The sequence below is a fragment of the Oryza sativa genome, chromosome 1 (assembly GCF_034140825.1).
Source record: "Oryza sativa Japonica Group chromosome 1, ASM3414082v1".
Taxonomy (NCBI): Eukaryota; Viridiplantae; Streptophyta; class Magnoliopsida; order Poales; family Poaceae; genus Oryza; species Oryza sativa.
The window spans coordinates 40,157,625-40,175,505 of NC_089035.1; the positions used below are offsets into that span (position 1 = coordinate 40,157,625).

Genomic DNA, 17,881 nt, shown 5'->3' on the forward strand with positions numbered 1-17,881 from the left:
GCCACCGTGCTTCCCTCCCCTTTGTTCCTGTAGCGTTCCGAATAAAAGCCCACCTGCTTTCCTTTCCCGCGACCATTACCATAAAAAGAGCTTGCTCCCACCGCCTCTCTCTCTATCTCCCCGTCGCTAGCTACCAGCAGCAACAAGTACACTCCCCCCACTCCTCCCCCACACGCCGCGTACAACTAGCTAAGCAGAGGAGAGGGAGAGAGAGAGAGGTGGGGTTTTGATGGAAGTACAATTCTAGCTATGTTCTTGATCGGGGCCATGATCGCGGATCTCTAGAAAGTTCTAGATCTTCCGTGCGTGGTGGGCGGGTGGGGGTGTTCTTGGTAGGGTAGGTAAGTGCTGCTGCAATGGAGGAAGGAGGTGGGAGTGGCGTGGGTGGGATGCAGGGAGCGGCGTCGAATCTTCTGGACGCCGGAGCTCAGGCGTTCTACCCTGCCGTCGGCGCGCCGTTCCCGTTCCAGCAGCTTCCGCACCAGCTGTACTGCCCGCAGCCGCCGCCGCCGCCGTACCAGGTCATGCCGGTGCCGCCGCCGCCGCCGCCGGTGGGCTTGCCTGTACCGCCGCTGCCGGCGACGATGGCGCCGCAGCCGGGCTACTGCGTGCCGGCGGCCGCGACGGTGGTGGACGGTCCGGCCAGCCGCGCCGTCGTGCTGAGCCTGGTGCCGCCGCACGCGCCGGAGGACGAGATCGCCCGCGCGATGGCTCCGTTCGGTGCGGTGCGCGCCGTGGACGCGTCGGCGGTGGCGTCCGAGGGCGTCGCGACCGTCTACTTCTTCGATCTCCGCTCCGCCGAGCACGCCGTCACGGGGGTCCGCGAGCAGCACATCCGGCAGCAGTGCCGGCTCGGCCAGCTCTACGCCGCCGCCGCCGCCGCCGCCGCCTCGTCCCCGACCTGGCCCCCGCCGGCGTGGGACTGGCCCCACGACGACAACCGCGGGCTCGTCCTCGGCCAGGCCGTCTGGGCCCACTTCGCCGCCGCCTCCACCGTCCCCGACGACGGCGCCAGCCGCGGCTCCCTCGTCGTGCTCAATTCCCTCCCCGCCATGTCCGTGTTCGAACTCCGCGAAATCTTCCAAGCATACGGTACATACACCACCACCGCACGCTTTCTTCCGCGAATTCCTCCATGTTTCGCTTCTTGTGTTTCCAACCAATTCATTCTCTTGGTCGGGTCGCCTCGTCGTGTGTTTGCAGGTGACGTGAAGGACGTGAGGGAGTCGGCGCTGCGGCCGAGCAACAAGTTCGTCGAGTTCTTCGACACGCGCGACGCCGACCGCGCGCTCCACGAGCTCAACGGCAAGGAGCTCTTCGGCCGCCGCCTCGTCGTCGAGTACACGCGCCCTTCCCTCCCCGGCCCACGCAGGTAAAAGAATTCACCGTCGTGTTAATTCCCATCGAAAACGCACGGTAAAACTAATTTGGCTGTGGTTGGCAGGCGCGGGCACGTGTCGCACCAGCCCTTGGCCCCGACGCCGCCGAGGCTGCAGGCGGCTTGGCGGCCGGCGCCGGCGCCGTCGCAGTCTGCGCAGCCGTCGTCGTCTGGCTCCGGCAAGGCGAGGGAAGGCGTGGTGCTTCTGCGCAGGAGCTCCGGGAAAGGTAGCTCGGGTAGCCAGTCCAAGGGCGGTGGCAATGCTGGCCACGAGCGGAAGAGCAAGGGCGGCAAGAGCGCCGCGGCGGCGTGTTCGACGGCGGCTTCAGCATCGTCGTCTACCGCAACGGCGCCCAGCAAGCAAAGCCAGAAAGGCGGCGGCGGCGGCGGCGGCCGTGGCGGGAGCTGGAGAGGCCAGAAGAGCGGGTGGGAGGCTCGCTTCCTGTTCAAAGAACCCGAGGCCGCGGCCGCCGCCGCCGGCGACGCTGCCGCCTCCGAGACGCATGAGCCGGCGAGCTGCAAGGACACGAGAACCACCGTGATGATCAGGAACATCCCAAACAAGTACAGGTCACTCCGCTAGCTTCCACGTTGTTGACGAAATGCTATATTTCATGGGCGCCGCGAGCCCAGAATTGCCTGCCTCGCATTGCGAGCTTGGCACTGATGCCTGAGCTTGTCGTCTGTTGCTTGTTCGCAGCCAGAAGCTGCTGCTCAACATGCTGGACAACCACTGCATCCTCTCCAACCAGCAGATCGAGGCGAGCTGCGAAGACGAAGCCCAGCCATTCTCCTCCTACGATTTCCTCTACCTCCCCATAGATTTCAAGTGAGTCAGCTCCCGATATGCTGTATTTATATTTTATGGTGCCCAATGCAAGAACACTGCGGCACACACTGTCCACGCCCAATGACAATGACGGCCTCCATGCTTCATTTCCGACTGAGAATTCAGTCCTAGAAAACTAATTAATTTTATGATTCTTGAGGGGAATTGTGCAATGGAATTGCATTGCCGTGTGAAGGAAGGACAAAGGTATATGAAAGGGGCTTGGAAATGTACTGGGAGATGAATGGGTAGTTGGGAGCTCTAGCTGCTGGTAGTGATGTGTGAGCTTGTGGATCGAGTTATCTTTGGGCTGGGTAGTACTAGCATGTTACTGCACTGTACTGCTAGTCTGCAACACATATGGACGCCTACTCTGGTGCCATGGCTGTAATAGCCCAAATGGAAAGGAAATTGGCAGTCCAAGGGAGATCACACCAGATCCTTCTCGTTTTGATGCATCAAATCCTTTTGTTGCATGCAATCCTCTGATCATGAGCATCTGTTCACATGTCTACCTTTCTTGCGCACCTGCCTCTAGGATCTCCTGCCTGCCTTGCTCTCTTTCTTGCTTGCTTGCGCTGTCTTGACCTGCACTTCCATAGCAAAGTCCAACGCAAAAAGGAGGGGCTAGACGTCATGGAGTAGCGGTGAAAAGGTGCATCAATGCAAAAGCGTTTTCAATTTTGACATGTAGTAATATATTTCTTTTCCTGAGAAAAAGGTATGGTGACCAATGCATAATTAAGCACTTTCTTTTCACTGGAGTACCAACTTTTATCTTTGCACGAACCAAGTTGAGAAAAGACCTATCAAATGCCCCAATGACTAGCGTGCATTGTGGAATCAAAAGGTAGCTCCACAACAAAAATATGATAGAAATATTGTTGTGCAAGTTTATAGTTCCCCGAGCTTCTGACTTCGAAGGCCTCAATTCCAAGAATATTTGTGTTCTTGACCTTGACAAGTCGTTTGTTATCATTCATAACTCATTTTTGGTCACCCGGTTCTTTATCGCTTCTCTACTTGTTGAGAAGTTTTTAAATTCAGGCATTAAATTATCTTTTCGGCTGTGCTAACCTGCTAAAATATGAGGCCATGCAGCAACAAGTGCAACGTGGGCTATGGCTTCGTCAACCTCACCTCGCCGGAGGCTGCCGTGCGGCTGTACAAGGCGTTCCACAAGCAACCGTGGGAGGTGTTCAACTCGCGCAAGATTTGCCAAGTGACATACGCACGCGTGCAAGTACGAGCGCCGTTAAATCTCTCCCAATTGTGCTGATAAATCTAGACCGATCATCATGTGTGGCAAGTGCTAAACCCGTGCATGCGCGCAGGGCCTGGACGCGCTCAAGGAGCACTTCAAGAACTCCAAGTTCCCGTGCGACAGCGACGAGTACCTGCCCGTGGTGTTCTCGCCGCCGCGGGACGGCAAGCTGCTCACGGAGCCGGTGCCGCTGGTCGGCCGCTCGCCGGCACCGTCGTCGGCGTCCGGGGCGTCGTCGCCGCCCAAGAGCTGCGCCGCGAGCGTCGACCCACTCGCGCAGGAGCTCATGACAGCGCCGTCTTCCTCCGGCGACGGCGCCTCCTCCGCCTCCTCGTCCAATGCCCACGCCGACGAGGATGACGTCCATGGCGAAACCGGTGGTGACCGTGGCGACGACGCGGGGCTCGATCTGGAGCTACAGCGCCTAGGCTACACTGACTAGCTGGCGTCTGGCGGCTTTGCTTCGAGAGGTGGTGGCAATGATGGTGGCTACGGCTGCTGCATGCAAGCAAGGGAAGTGAAGTGAACAGGTGATTTCATTTATGGCTTTAAGCAGAGATAGGAGTAGGAAAGAACTCGAGAAAAGAAGCGATTTGATGTTATTTTGAGAGGAGTAGCAGTAGTAGTGGTGGTGGTATTCGTTGGTAGCTGCAGATGGGAGTCGTGTTCTTTTTGGTTTTAAGTTTCCTTCTTTGAAACTTGGAGCTAGCTAGGGGGCCGGGGGGGGGGGGGGGGGAGCTAGCTAGGGGGCCGGGGGGGGGGGGGGCAAAACTATTCTTCTTGGTCATGCGTTCGTTTGTTACATTAATTACAACTTACAACACTCCAAATTTCGAGTCTGTGTGATGACTGATACTAGATTTGAAGAGATCTCCCAAATCTTTTTCTCAAACTGTCCTCGTCGGAGTACTCCAGTATATAAGCATTTCTTTATGGTTGAAGGATGAGGTAGCACGGAGAATACGCATATTATGGGATAAATTACGGATTATTATTAGTACTTTGGAATGGAGTACTTGATTATCTTTTTGGAGGATTTTAGCTTCCGTCCTGAAATAGGAGTTTGACGTGAATTAGATGAGATATAGTAACAGGTTGAAATGGTGTTGATTGATAAATTAAATGATAGATAAATGGGATGATGAGGTCGGTAAAAAAATTGATATATTTATGGATAAGTTTTAAACGCTAAAAATACTATATTTTTGGATGTGTGAGTAGTATTTTTTACAACTGTTCTGCGTGAAATTTAATGTCGTCTTTAGGAATTTTAGTGGAAATTAGTCCTACGCAAAATTTCTTACGTGGTCATTTGGATCGAGATGGGAAATCATATGAGTTTCTTTTGGCTTGGCGTTCACAGGGTTTTTGAATGAATTTTAACATGAGATGCATGCAATTGCTTGAATAAAATATTTGTGATTCCTGATTTTTTCCCTACGCCCTTTCTAAACTATATTTGATTCAATCCATGCATACGTTTTGGGATGATAGGTACTATAATTCCTGTAATTTTCCTATTCTGTGTCTCAAAAATACTTCTTTCTGATGAAGCAGTTCTTACCTAATTTGCACGTCCCCTCTTTGATGTATTCAAGTAAAATCGAAGGTTTTTAGGTTTCATTTACAACCGAGGAATTTTATGGGAATACTACAGGAACTGAACTGATCAACGAGAAAATTATGAAAATTCCTCTATTCCAAAGACCCTTGAAATAAATCATTTACCTCTCAAACAACCAGTAAAAATTGCTTAAAAGAGCCAACGAAAAATTAAAGGAGAGATGAATTCAGTATCTGTGTGACAACATGACAGCGAGAAATTGTGAATACGGGACAACATCAAAACCGGATGAGATGTTTTTAAATACTACGGTTGCATATCTAGGTTTATAGGACTGTGGTTGCATGTCCATGTTCGGAGGACTATCAAATGTTTCATCCAGTTCTATTTTTTTTATATTTAGAAATATATTATATGGGCGTGAGAATATTTTTAATAGGTCTTAATTTTGGTGTCTATATATCCTGATGATTTTCGTCCACTTATCTCTACTACTAAAGGAGGGAGTAGTCCACGTAAAAATCTTATAATAATCGGTTGCTCTAAAAACTGTTTACTTGAAAAAGAAAAGATCGGTGCAAAACCAAATAGCCCAATCTGCTTAAATCGTTTTTACCAAATTGAATTAAAAGCCATTGTAATGCACAATAGCCCAATCAACTTAAATCCTTTTACCAAACTGAATTAAAAGCCATTGTAATGCACGGTCCTGTAAACTTTAAACATGTATCCTGAGGACGAACTCACAAATATTTCTTTCTTCTCGCAAAATTTTCAAGCTACTAGTATAATCTATGTTGAATCACATCGTATTATATGTTGCTATATTCTGAAATGGAAGGACTTATAGACCCCTTTTATTCAAAGGAAATTCATAGGAAGTTTAGAGCATTTTATTTCTATAGGAATTTTTCATGTATAGCCATTTGAATCAAAGGAAGGAATGGATTTTATAGAATCCTATGAAATTTTTATCAAATTTTTATAGAATGTCTGATACCATGTAAGTTTTAGAGGAATTCTAATATGAGTTAGAACCTCATGGAAACTTTCCTTTGAGTCTTATCTCTCCTCTAATGCCTACGTTTTTTCTATGGTCAAATCAAACGGTTATTGCTGTGTTTTTTCTATATTTTGCAATTCTCTAATTTACATTTACATTTCTATTAAAATCCTATGTTTTTTTATATTCCCATATTTTTTAAGGTGCCCTTAGTATTGCCAAATTCTGACGATAGACTAAACAAGTCCTAGATGTGATGAATGATATCAATTCAATTTCTCAGGGAGGATGGAGCACTGGTCGTGTAATAACCGGCCAATGTATCTCGCTCCGTTTACCTGGGACAACGCCAGAGGCACCACGTGTAGCGGCCGTGCGTACTCGCGCTATATTTCATGTGTCGTTACTCTCCCCTTTTCGTGCACGGCCGAGCTCAGGTGGCTGCGGTGCGGGGCCATCATCCCCTCCCTGGCCTCGCATCGCGACCAGCAACCCTCCCCTGACACAGCGCCGAGCCGCTTTAACGGCCAGGCCCGTAGTCGTAGCCAGCCACCCAGCCACGGCAGCAAACGCACAGCGGCAGCTAGCTAGCGCTCGCACGCCAACTCATGGCCGGCTTGCATGCGCCACGACACAAACACACAGCAGCAACGCCACCATCTCCCGCGGCGAAACGGAAACCGAGCCAGCCACAGCCCAACCCGGCCGGCTACCACCCGTGTGGGCTCGTGTCGGTCCTAGTGCTTTGCTTTGACCCGCGCGTGTTCTCTCTCGCAAACCATACCGTAGGATAGGAATACGTGCGAAGCCATTTTACTAGTCGTAGTACTAATGTGTGTGTGTGTGCATGCATGCGCTGCGTGCGTGCGTGCGTGGGATCGTACGGCAGATGATAGATAGATTAGCCTGAGCCACTGGCGCGTGGTCCCCCGGAGTAGTGGAGGGGTGCAAAACGGCTTTGCCGATTCTTGTTTACACAGGTGTGTGTGCGTGTCGTCTCGGTGATCGATGCCACAGCTGCAGCAGTGCCGAGTCGCGATCGTGCAGAAGGCGACCTTCCTAAAACTAATCGTTTTTTTTACTGGCGCTAATGACACAAAACCGATGCACTGCACTCGTGCGTGCAGGCACTTCGATTTGCTTTGCTACTGCAAACTACTCGTGGCTTTAGTAATTTGGGAGGTGAGGTTAGTTTATGCAGGGTCAGGGTCGTTTCCAGCAGGTAGGATTTTGTGCTTCGCCAAGGTGAGGTCGACGACGACGACAAGGTGAGTTGCGCCGGCACACGTCCCGGTGCCGAAGTGAGATGCACTAGCACGATCGGATGGCTGACCGGGTGCCCAAACCTGCGATTTGCGGGCGCTTTCGGGTTCACCGAGGCAGCGCATTAGTTTGCGTGTTCCGAGGCGCCTGCGTTGCGACCCGAAACAGTGGGGGTGCTTTGGCGATCCATCGCATCGCATGCACCAACATTTGGTGGCTTGTGTTGGCTGCTCGTTGATTGCAAAACTGCCAAGATATTAACGCTACTCGACTGTTTTTTTCTTCCTGGGGTTAAGAGGTCAGGAGTACTACTACTAGAGATTGACAGGGAATTGCTTGCTCCGTATGCGTGTGTTTGTGCGTGGGGCCGCGGGAGGGGGGGAGTTTGTACAGCCGACCGAGACAGGAGAAGCGTTGATAAATTTTTGTTTTTGTTGGTGGTGCGATCAATCTACCGAGACACTACCGATACTATTTTTTCGACGGAGGAGACCTTCTGTCTCCTTGTACGGCAAGCAATTACTTTAATGAATCCAAGCAAAATTTCGAAAGGTTTCGCCTAGTAGTACTAGTACTGTCTCGTGTTAAGCTCTTTTAGTTCAGAGTAGTAGTAGTACTCCTGTCGAGAATTTGATTTACGCATCAACTCCTGTCGAGAATTCACGACAATTTGGAGGTTTACATGATAATACGCCACAAGTATTATATTACTCCTACTTTACGACAATTTGGAGTACTATTTATGTTTGCATTAATTATTTATTGTTATACAATTATTATTAAGATCCCTACTCTGGAGCAGTACTCATACTGGCAATTTGTTTCAGTTGGTGTATCATTCAAGTGGTAAGTGTCATGCCGCCATTTTTGCACACAAGCAAAATGCAAGATCCATATGCATGACCTTCCCGATGCTGGTGTAATCATGCCCAGCTGAGCCTACCTAGCGAGCTACGGCCTGGTAAGTCTAGTCGCCATTTCTCCACCTACCTGCTGCATGCGAAACAAGAACACGAAACGTCTACGAGTACAGAGTCAGACACAAGTAGGCAGGCATATTACACGATCGACCAAAAACGAGACAAATTAAGCCAGACGGTCAAACCCCAAGTCAACTAAATTCTTCGTCTTCTCCCTCTCGCGAGACGCCATCCCCCCATCACGCCCACCCCCACCGCCGTTTCTTTGGCTCCTTCCATGCATGCAACGCATACGATCACGCACCACGCGGGAGCCACGTGAAATTGGGCCCCACACCTCAGCCCCCCCGGTGGGTGGTGGGCTGGTGGCCGGGTGGACGACGGAGTTACGGACGTAGTACGTGCCCGTCAATGGCCACCGCGACGGCGTAGAGAGAGAAACAGTTTGAGTCATAGAGATAGTAGCAGGGAGCATGCTATTATCCGGTTAGAAGGGTGATCCGGCCATGCAAAAGGGTGATCCGTGTGCGGGACGAGGCCACGACTGCGACGGCAAAAAAAAATCTCGAGAGGGGGAAGAAAAAAAGCGCGCGAAAAGGCCAATAAAAGAGGAGAGAGAGAGAGATCGCGGGAGGGCGCAGGTTACGAGGAGGAAGAGGAGAAGTTGAGGAGGTGGCAGTGGCTGTAGCCTGCCACGTAGGACGATCGGAGCCAATGACCTGGTGGTCCATGGCGTTGACTGTATCCGTACGTCCACGGTCCTGCAGGCCGAGAGAGGGGCACGGTGAGGGACACCGAAAGTATTTTACACTCTCTTATCTCCCATAAAAAATCAATCTAGTGATATATTATAGTACTATAATTTAGATATACCTATGTTCATATTTATTATACTAAAAGATATCATATCTAGTCGTAGATTCGTTTTTTCAGATGGAGTGTAGATACCATGTCACCTAGATATATGCATGTAATTTAAACAGTTATATAAAATTTTCATAAAACTTAATAAGATAGACTATAATAAGACACTATACAAACCTACAAGTCTAAATTCATCGACATATGAAGAAACAAAAATAACAAATTTTATCTACGTTATAGGGGTACTACTCACTATCTGATTTTATTAGTTTTATCTCTCTAGTTGTAGATCAAATTTAGTCCTACATATTTATGTGTAGAATTATATCATTACAATCGATGTTACTAAATTTTTTTCTATAACTATTTAAGTATGAAATGATAGTCAACATGGCATCTCGGCGTAGAAAATCCTTCTCCGCACGGTGAGTTGAACGCCGGGAGGGTTTGGGGTTTACTGGACGCGCACCTGTCAGGGACTGAGCCATGGGACCCTTGCAGCACTCACTACCTTTGCTCAGGGCACCATGTCAGTGGGTCCCAGTTTCATTGACCGTGTGAACGTGTAGGTGTGCCTCATTTATTGACTATCCAAATCTGGTTCGGCTTAGAAAAAGTTTAGTATAACTAAATTACTATTAACATACTAATATGTATAATAAGTTAGCTATAAACTTGGTTTTATTTTTTCTCTCTCACTATAAATTCAGTGTAATATTTTCAAGTATATGTATAGCTAACTCTAACAGCAAAGCCAACACTCATAATTTTTTTAATCTTTGTCACACATAAGCTTATGGAGTACTCAATTATTATCCTCATAGAGCAAGTACAATACAATTCAGATAATAAATCAGCTACAAATAAACGTGGAGAAGAAAGATAGATTCGGAACGTGCTACGAGATAGTGTTTGCGTATGAGAGATGAGCCAAGTATTAATGTATATGATATGTTTATATGAAACTAATGTACGTATAGTATAACTAATGATGCTTTTATATTTTAAGACGGAGGGAGTACTAGTTAACACATATTTTAAATAATCTATAACTAGACATTCAGTACGTAGTAGTTCCATATTTCTAAATTATTTAATTCACAGTAATACTGAATTGAAATTGTAATATATATATATATATATATATATATATATATATATATATATATATATATATATATATATATATATATATATATATATATATATATATATATATATATATATATATATATATATATATATATGTATATATGTATGTATGTATGTATGTATGTATGTATGTATGTATGTATGTATGTATGTATGTATGTATGTATGTATGTATGTATGTATGTATGTATGTATGTATGTATGTATGTATGTATGTATGTATGTATGTATGTATGTATGTATAATTGCTTGTAACTACCATTGCAATGGTACTAGTCAGCTAATTGATCAATTCCTTCTCGCCCTAGATTTTAATGGCCATCGTGTAGCAAATGGAGTACATAAAATGTCAATCCTCATCTCCCCTTCATATCTTTTTAATTTAGAGACCTCTGTATAGTCGATATGTCGTACGTTCGCTAATTAATTTTACCTGATGTTTGCTAGAATTTGTAGTGAGAAACCAATATATTTTAATATCAAGTTTATATGTATGGAACATATATAAATTCATGTCTTAAATTTACTTCATATATTTAATGTATAATTATAAAATGGAATCATTGTTAGACCTTGCAGACCATGAAATTTTATACTACCTAGATTGCAATTGTTTGGTGTCTTGACATTTTTTCTTGCACCTTTTCTTACATATATTGGCGGTGGTGAAATATTTATTGGGTTAACTTAGGTAAAACCGTTATAGCAATAATTGACTGAGAGTATTATCTATGGTCAATTTAGTAGTTCATCCTATAATAGCTAGATATATAATTACACCACATCTTTCTATCATGGGGTTTATTAGAGCCCATGTTCCAACTGGATATACATATATGTGTAGCTTTTTTTTTATCTCACTCTCGGTACAAAATTAATGTGACAGTATATGTAACATTCTTATATTATTATTTTATTGTACTCCTGGCTATTTGCTCTCAGTCACATGCTCTAAAACCCCTGGTTGGAAACTTGGAAAATGCGTTTGGGTTAAAATAAATCACTACTACAGTATATATAACTCCAGCTAGTGGAAGCAAAGCGGGGGGTGTCTGGATTTTAGTACATGTCACATCGAATGTGTACGTAGACACTAATTTTGAAGTATTAAACATAGACTAATAAATACTCCCTCCGTCCCATAATATAAGAGATTTTGAGTGTTTGCTCGCGCTGTTTGACCACTCGTCTTATTCAAAAAAATGTGAAATTATTATTTATTTTTTTTGACTTACTTTATTATTCAAAGTACTTTAAGCACAACTTTTCGTTTTTTATATTTGCACAATTTTTTTGAATAAGACGAGTGATCAAACAGTGCAAGCAAAAACTCAAAATCCCTTATATTATGGGACGGAGAGTAAGAGCTAATCCGTGAGACGAATTTTTTAAACCTAATTAATTCATAATTAGTAAATATTGACGGTAGCATCACATAGCCTAATTATAAATTAATTAGTCTCACTAGATTTATATCACGGATTAGTCTAAATTATAAAATAGATTTTATAATTAATTTATGTTTAATATTTTAAATTAGCGTCTAAACATACCAATTCCCTTTAGACTAAACAGGGCCGCCACAGCCAGCCAAGTGTTGTTTGGCAGATGGTCAGGTTGAGAAGACTAGGCGAGATCGATGACTCAACTGAAGTGGGTAGCGATGGGCCCCCACACGACGACGCCTTGCAATTTGAAGGGCCACACTGCCACAGAACCGAAGGCTGCTGCTGTAGCTGGCCGCTGCGTCTGCTCCTCTCCTGCCATGCACGTAGTACGTACTACGAGCCCTTGTTCGCGTGGCACCGGCAAGTGTGTGCATGTGCTGCCTCATGCCCATCAGCACCTGTGCATGCGTGTGTGTGGAGAGGCAGCAGACGCAAAACGCCGACTGGCTAGCTACTCCTCCCGCTCCTGCGTTTGCAGCAGCAGCGTTTGCACTGTACTACTACTACTGGCTGGCTAGCTGCTCCGACCAGGTAAACAGTAACTATATCGGGCAAAATCTTTCCCGGCCATTTCTGGTGTTGTAGTAGTAATTTCTAACGCCAAGCCAGCAAAAGAAGAAAAAGAAAAAGAAAAAAATCATTGCTCTAGCTCCATCTCCATATACTACGTGTGGCCTACTGGGTTGTGTGGTCTGTAGATGATCGGCGATCGGTGTGTGAGGCTACGGAGATGCATGGCGCAGGGTGGGGCGTGTTATCGGCCGCGGGTCGCGACGGCAACCTCGTATTGGTCCCCCGTCCCCGGGGCGACAACCCCGCGGAGCACGTATTCGTGCCGTCGTCCTGCGTGCCCACACCTTGCCTCCCCATCCGCCACCGCTCGCCCGGATCTACCGTCCCTCCACGTCGCAAAAACCGGGACCGAACCTAGCTATAGCCAGTAGCCGATCGAGGGGCCTATCTATATTTTGTCAAACATTTTTTTGAAGATGTAAATACAATACTCCCTCCGTTCCATAATATAAAGGATTTTAAGTTTTTCTTACAATATTGACCAGTCGCCTTATTCAAAAAATGTTAGAATTGTTATTTTTTTTTGACTTACTTTATTATCCAAAGTATTTTAAGCATAACTTTTCATTTTTTATATTTGCACAAATTTTTTAAATAAGGCGAGTAGTCAAACATTGTAAGCAAAAACTTAAAATCTCTTATATTATGAGACAGAGGGAGTATAATATAGTAGTGTAATTACACGGTAACAACTATGCCCAAATACATTCACAGAATTAGATATTTTTTTTGGACGGAGAGAGTACAATATAACTTTCGTATAATTTTGAAACTGTCAAATTTACTTTAAGATTCATACAAATAGAGGAGGAAAAAACACACGTACTCTATTTGTTCAGATTCATGATACATCCTAGATTGTCATTTTTTTAAGGATGGAGGGAGTAAGTACGGGGATTTGGTCCCGACTTTCGCTTCGCATGAATAACATGTTATCGTAGTATTTGAAAGTTTACATTCGTTAAATATTTGGAACAAAACTGGTAGCCGAGCACTCTCGACGGTCGCTACGTACTGAATCACCCATCCGGCCACATAGAATCAGTGCGTGGCGCACGCACGATGGCGAGCGGTGTGGGCTTCCATCATCATCATCAACTGAGAAAAGGTGGCAGTACAGTACACTGGGCTCTGGGATGGCGAGTCATGTTCCATAAATTACTGCTACTGTATCTGGATTATGCCCGATTGACGTCCATCCATCGATCATAAAGTCATAAACCCAGCAGAGCATGCAGCAGCACAAACTGCACAAGGCAGCGGTTGTGCCGCTAGCTATAGGCAACGAGGGTGTTTAGATCCAGTTTTAGCATGCCACCTCGAATATTATATATGGTGTTTCATGAGGTATTTAAACACTAAAAAAAATAATTATAGAATTAGTCAGTAAACTACGTGACAAATTTATTAAGCTTAATTAATCTGTTATTATCATATATTTACTGTAGCACCATATTATCTAATTATGGAGCAATTAGACTTAAAAGATTAGTCACAATCTATATATTTTTAGCCTATATTTAATACTTCTTATAAGTGTTCAAACGTTTGATATGATAGGGTAAAAAATTTTAGGGTGAAATGTAAATAGCACCTATAGCTATAGCTATAGCTCGTCGATTGGTATCCATAGACCATAGAGGTAGTATCTCTCTCTGTACATTTTGTCGCAGAGAGATCAGAGATCCCTTGCAGATTGCAGCTGCTCGTCATCCTTCAGCACATCGCCCCTCGCCTCCTCCTCACGCCGCTCATCAATACCCTCACTAGCAGGACAAAGTAGCGGTCGCGCCCGTATTTTTCCAGGCTAATGCATTCGTGTTTCACTTGCAGTTCCAAATTTACTCTACGCCATGACAAGCCTTTCTCTATCTACCAGGCTGTGAACATTAGTTTTTCCTGCAGAAAATTTTGGCAGAATTTAACTTGTTTCAAGTGTCAAATCAACTCAAATGTACTCCTGCTCAGATGATTTTACAGTGCTGTCCCCCTGGACCGAAGCCGTGGTTTTTGCCAGCTACAGTACCAATCCTGCAGCTGCAAGGCTGCAAGAGTAGGGCAATGAAGGAAAAAGGTTGAGGTCGCCTTGCACCGAAATGGGCCGCGTAGCTGCGAGAAAACGGCACGGGAAAGCAAAAGCTTCTGCGTTTTCTGTGGTTTCTGGGGATCGAAATGGGGAAAGAAATGGCGCGGCAGCAAACTGTAGCCTGGCAGCTCCTGTAGCCTTTCGGCACCGGTGAAGCTTCTCCACTACCGGAACGGCACTGTTCCGGGATGCTGGGCCAGCAGTGGTAGAATAGAAAGATACACATACACTGATACGCATGTGCAACGCTCGTTTCTATATTTGTGTACATGGATTCTCCAGTTCCATCTCTGTAGATTGATCGGCCCTGTTTGTTGGCAAAGGCTGTGTTTAGATCCAAAGTTTGGATCCAAACTTCAATCCTTTTCCATCACATCAATCTGTCATACACACACAACTTTTCAGTCACATCATCTCCAATTTCAACAAAAATCCAAACTTTACGCTGAACTAAACACAGCCAAAATGTTTTTCTAACATGTGTGGACTTTTGATGAGGAGGCACAGGAGAATGGCACTAGCAGTAGTAACAGACGGATGATCACTGTTACAGTGCTGCCCATGTCAAACTGGAATCCTGGATGAGGGCACAATGTGCAACTGGAATCCCAAGCAGGTAGGGATCCAAATTATTTTATTAATGGACTGGCTGTGATTAGCATTCGTAATGGTACGTGGTTCTGCAATGCAGTCACAGTTTTTACCGAATACATTGTAGCAGGGGTAGTGTGTTTCAGGTCTTCCAGACGAGGTTCAGTTGAGTTCAGTGCAGCTTGTTTGCGACGTAAAGGAGGTGGCTGATGTTTGTTGGGGGGTAGTTCTGCAGGAGCTTGAGATTGGAAGTGAAATCACCAGCCAATAGGCGTTTTCGGACAAGAATCAGCATTGCACAGCAGATTCTGAGCAAGGTCTCCTGCACTCGGCAGATAAAGTTTCAGGCGACGAACTGGAAAAACCAAGCCTTGCAGGATAAACCAGGGTGTTTTGTTTGCTACCTGAGGACCATCAGGATCACTTAATAGTGTGTCCCATATGTGAATAGTGTCAGCAAAGTTGAACTCCTGGGTTAACAGTAGCGTAATCCACCGGAATGCGTAGAACTGAGGATTAATCTGCAGAAACAGAAACCATGCTTGTGTTAATTTTGCTGCAGGCACAAATAAGGATAGCAGTGGCAGTAGTGTGGATTTCCTGCTACAATGTTTCCTAGCATGATGACAAAACTACTGTATGAATTATTAGGTCCATGCCAGATCGAAATAGATGCAATGTAGTTTGAACACTACATAAAGCAAATCTGTCAGAGGACCACACTAAACACATCAGAAATTGACAGTACTCAGTACAAAGAACATACTTACTTCTGTTGTTATTTCCAAATAACGCTGAAGCTCTCCATCATACTTCGCAACAAGTTGCGACAGTTTTGAGAGAGTACCTTGAATGCCAACAGCACTGTTGTCTAGTTTCTGGCAGAAGTTGTCTCTAAACCCACTAAGTAACTCCATGAAGCAGAAGAAAGAATCAGCTTCTGCAAAGTTCTGTAGGGATTCCGGATAGCAAAATAAAATCATGGTTAGATAGTCCCACAGAAACTATTGCTATAACGAACAGCAACTGACTACAGTCTGCTCTAAATCATACAGGGCATTAAGCATATATATGGTAAAACAATTGCTTACTCCATACAGCATTTTTATCATCTGGATCATTCCGAAACACAAAGAAGAGAGGTGCCAAAATTTCATTCATCCCTTGTACATAACGTATTCCGGCATTCAGCTTTGCAAAGATAATCAGTATATTTTTCAGAGATTCCTGGTAAGGATGACCTATGATCAGTCAGGTTTCTGAGCAGAACTCTGTTTAGACTTAGATAGTGGAGTTCACCTGATTGGACTTTGCAAAAGATGAGTCTCCACAGAAAAAATGCATGTCAGGGTGAGTGCGCTTCACATCACGGTCAATTTGCTCGATAATCTCTGAATACTGCACGAAAGATATATGTCAAAGCTGATATAAATTAGTAGTAACATCAGAATGATGCAAGCTGGTGAAAAATACAAACATAGGGTGCGCGTACTAGAACAAAAATCTGATCCTCCTAATACTAAAATGCAAACCTATTCTTTTAACCAGCACGTATTTGACTAATTATGTAGTCCCCAAAATAACAAACTGAAACAAAGAAGAGCACAATAGTTTAGAGATTAGCATCATGTCAAGTGGTTTACAATATTCTAGTTATGCTTGGTCTTTTCTATGATCAAATCACAAAAGCTCCAAAATAGTTCCAAAAGAATGTAAGCACATCTGCTACTGGCACCAATCTAGTTCTAATATAAGATCTAAGAAGATGCAACTAGTCACAATGTGACAATAATTTGTAGATGAACAAACAAACAACAACAACAACATATGTAAAAAGATCCATATCCAAAGGCAACAGTGGGCACCTCAAAGAACTGATTCCATGCAGTTGTCTTCCCAAGGCTCAATGGGTGCTCTTCTTGTGTAACCTCTGATCTATGAAGTAACCCATTATATATACTCCCTGCATTCTCACTCCCTTGGCCTTCTAATTCCCGTTGCCGTGCAATTTCCATCTACCTAACAGAATTAGAATTCAGGATCTCTATTTTGTAGTGAGGTCTAACAAGCAAAAAGGGATCTCAGGTACTATACTACACCGCACGTGTATCTTAAAATTACAATCAAAATAGAGAAAGTCACAAATCTGAATCTGAAGGGGCATACAGGGTTGCTAAGGAATTCTTCTTTAAAGGCTGCGTACTGTGATCTCTTCTTTGCCAACTCCTGCTCCCACAGGGCACGATCACTCGGCAAATAGCCCAGCAACAGCTGCAAAACTAACATAGATTTTATCACACATAAAGCATAACTTTTTGAAGGCTGGCATGCTGATCACATCAAATTAACTAACAGAAAAAAAACAGCAGCCCTGAGTAGATGAACAATAGGACCATAAGGCCGATTTTAATCGGACATTACGTCATAAAGGATAGGGGTAAAGGATTAGACTAAATAATGGACATGTGTAATCAACGATCAGAAACATAAGACAGTAGAATAATTGAACAATGTCTAGACTCTAGAACGCAACAGAAAGTAATCTACTGTCATTACGCTCATGAACCTAACCTCCAAACCTGTACGGCTGTACCTACGGAACGATCCGAGATTAATGAAAAGACGAGCAAATCGAGAGCACCTTCCACACAGTAGGACGGACGGCGGCGCCGTCAGGGACCCCCTGAGCAGCCAGCATCCTCAGCTCATCGAGATCTATCACCTTCTTGGACAGCTGCGCCAATTCCCCAACCCACAACGACCCATCAAAGCTGAAAAACAGTAAGCCAAATACGAATACACAGAGCCTAGTAACGCGATATCTTCAGGAAATCTCACCGCCGCGAGGAGACGGGACTGCCGCGAGATCTCGAACTCCGGCGGAGGGGGCGCCCCCGGCGGGGATCGCGGTGAGGTCGCCATGGATTTGGAATTTTGGATGACGTC

The 17,881-nt window shown here is 45.1% G+C and overlaps 2 protein-coding genes across 3 annotated transcripts; one reads left to right on the forward strand and one right to left on the reverse strand.

Annotated features, from left to right (window-relative positions):
• Positions 1–356: 356 nt before the first annotated feature.
• Positions 357–3,946, forward strand: LOC4324983 (protein terminal ear1 homolog). Its single transcript, NM_001396875.1, has 6 exons — positions 357–1,092; positions 1,204–1,372; positions 1,445–1,948; positions 2,079–2,207; positions 3,309–3,450; positions 3,542–3,946. Exons 1-6 carry the CDS (start codon positions 357–359, stop codon positions 3,911–3,913), a joined length of 2,052 nt encoding a protein of 683 aa, NP_001383804.1. The 3' UTR covers positions 3,914–3,946.
• A 10,993-nt stretch (positions 3,947–14,939) lies between these two features.
• Positions 14,940–17,881, reverse strand: LOC4324984 (uncharacterized). Of its 2 annotated transcripts, XM_026022417.2 has the most exons (9): positions 17,774–17,881; positions 17,577–17,669; positions 17,102–17,206; positions 16,801–16,950; positions 16,235–16,333; positions 16,034–16,162; positions 15,706–15,885; positions 15,340–15,456; positions 14,940–15,257 (listed from the first exon to the last, which is right to left on the reverse strand). In XM_026022417.2, exons 1-9 carry the CDS (start codon positions 17,855–17,857, stop codon positions 15,108–15,110), a joined length of 1,107 nt encoding a protein of 368 aa, XP_025878202.1. In that variant the 5' UTR covers positions 17,858–17,881; the 3' UTR covers positions 14,940–15,107. The 2 variants fall into 2 exon arrangements, with proteins under 2 accessions (XP_025878202.1, XP_025878203.1); XM_026022418.2 differs by lacking the exon at positions 16,034–16,162.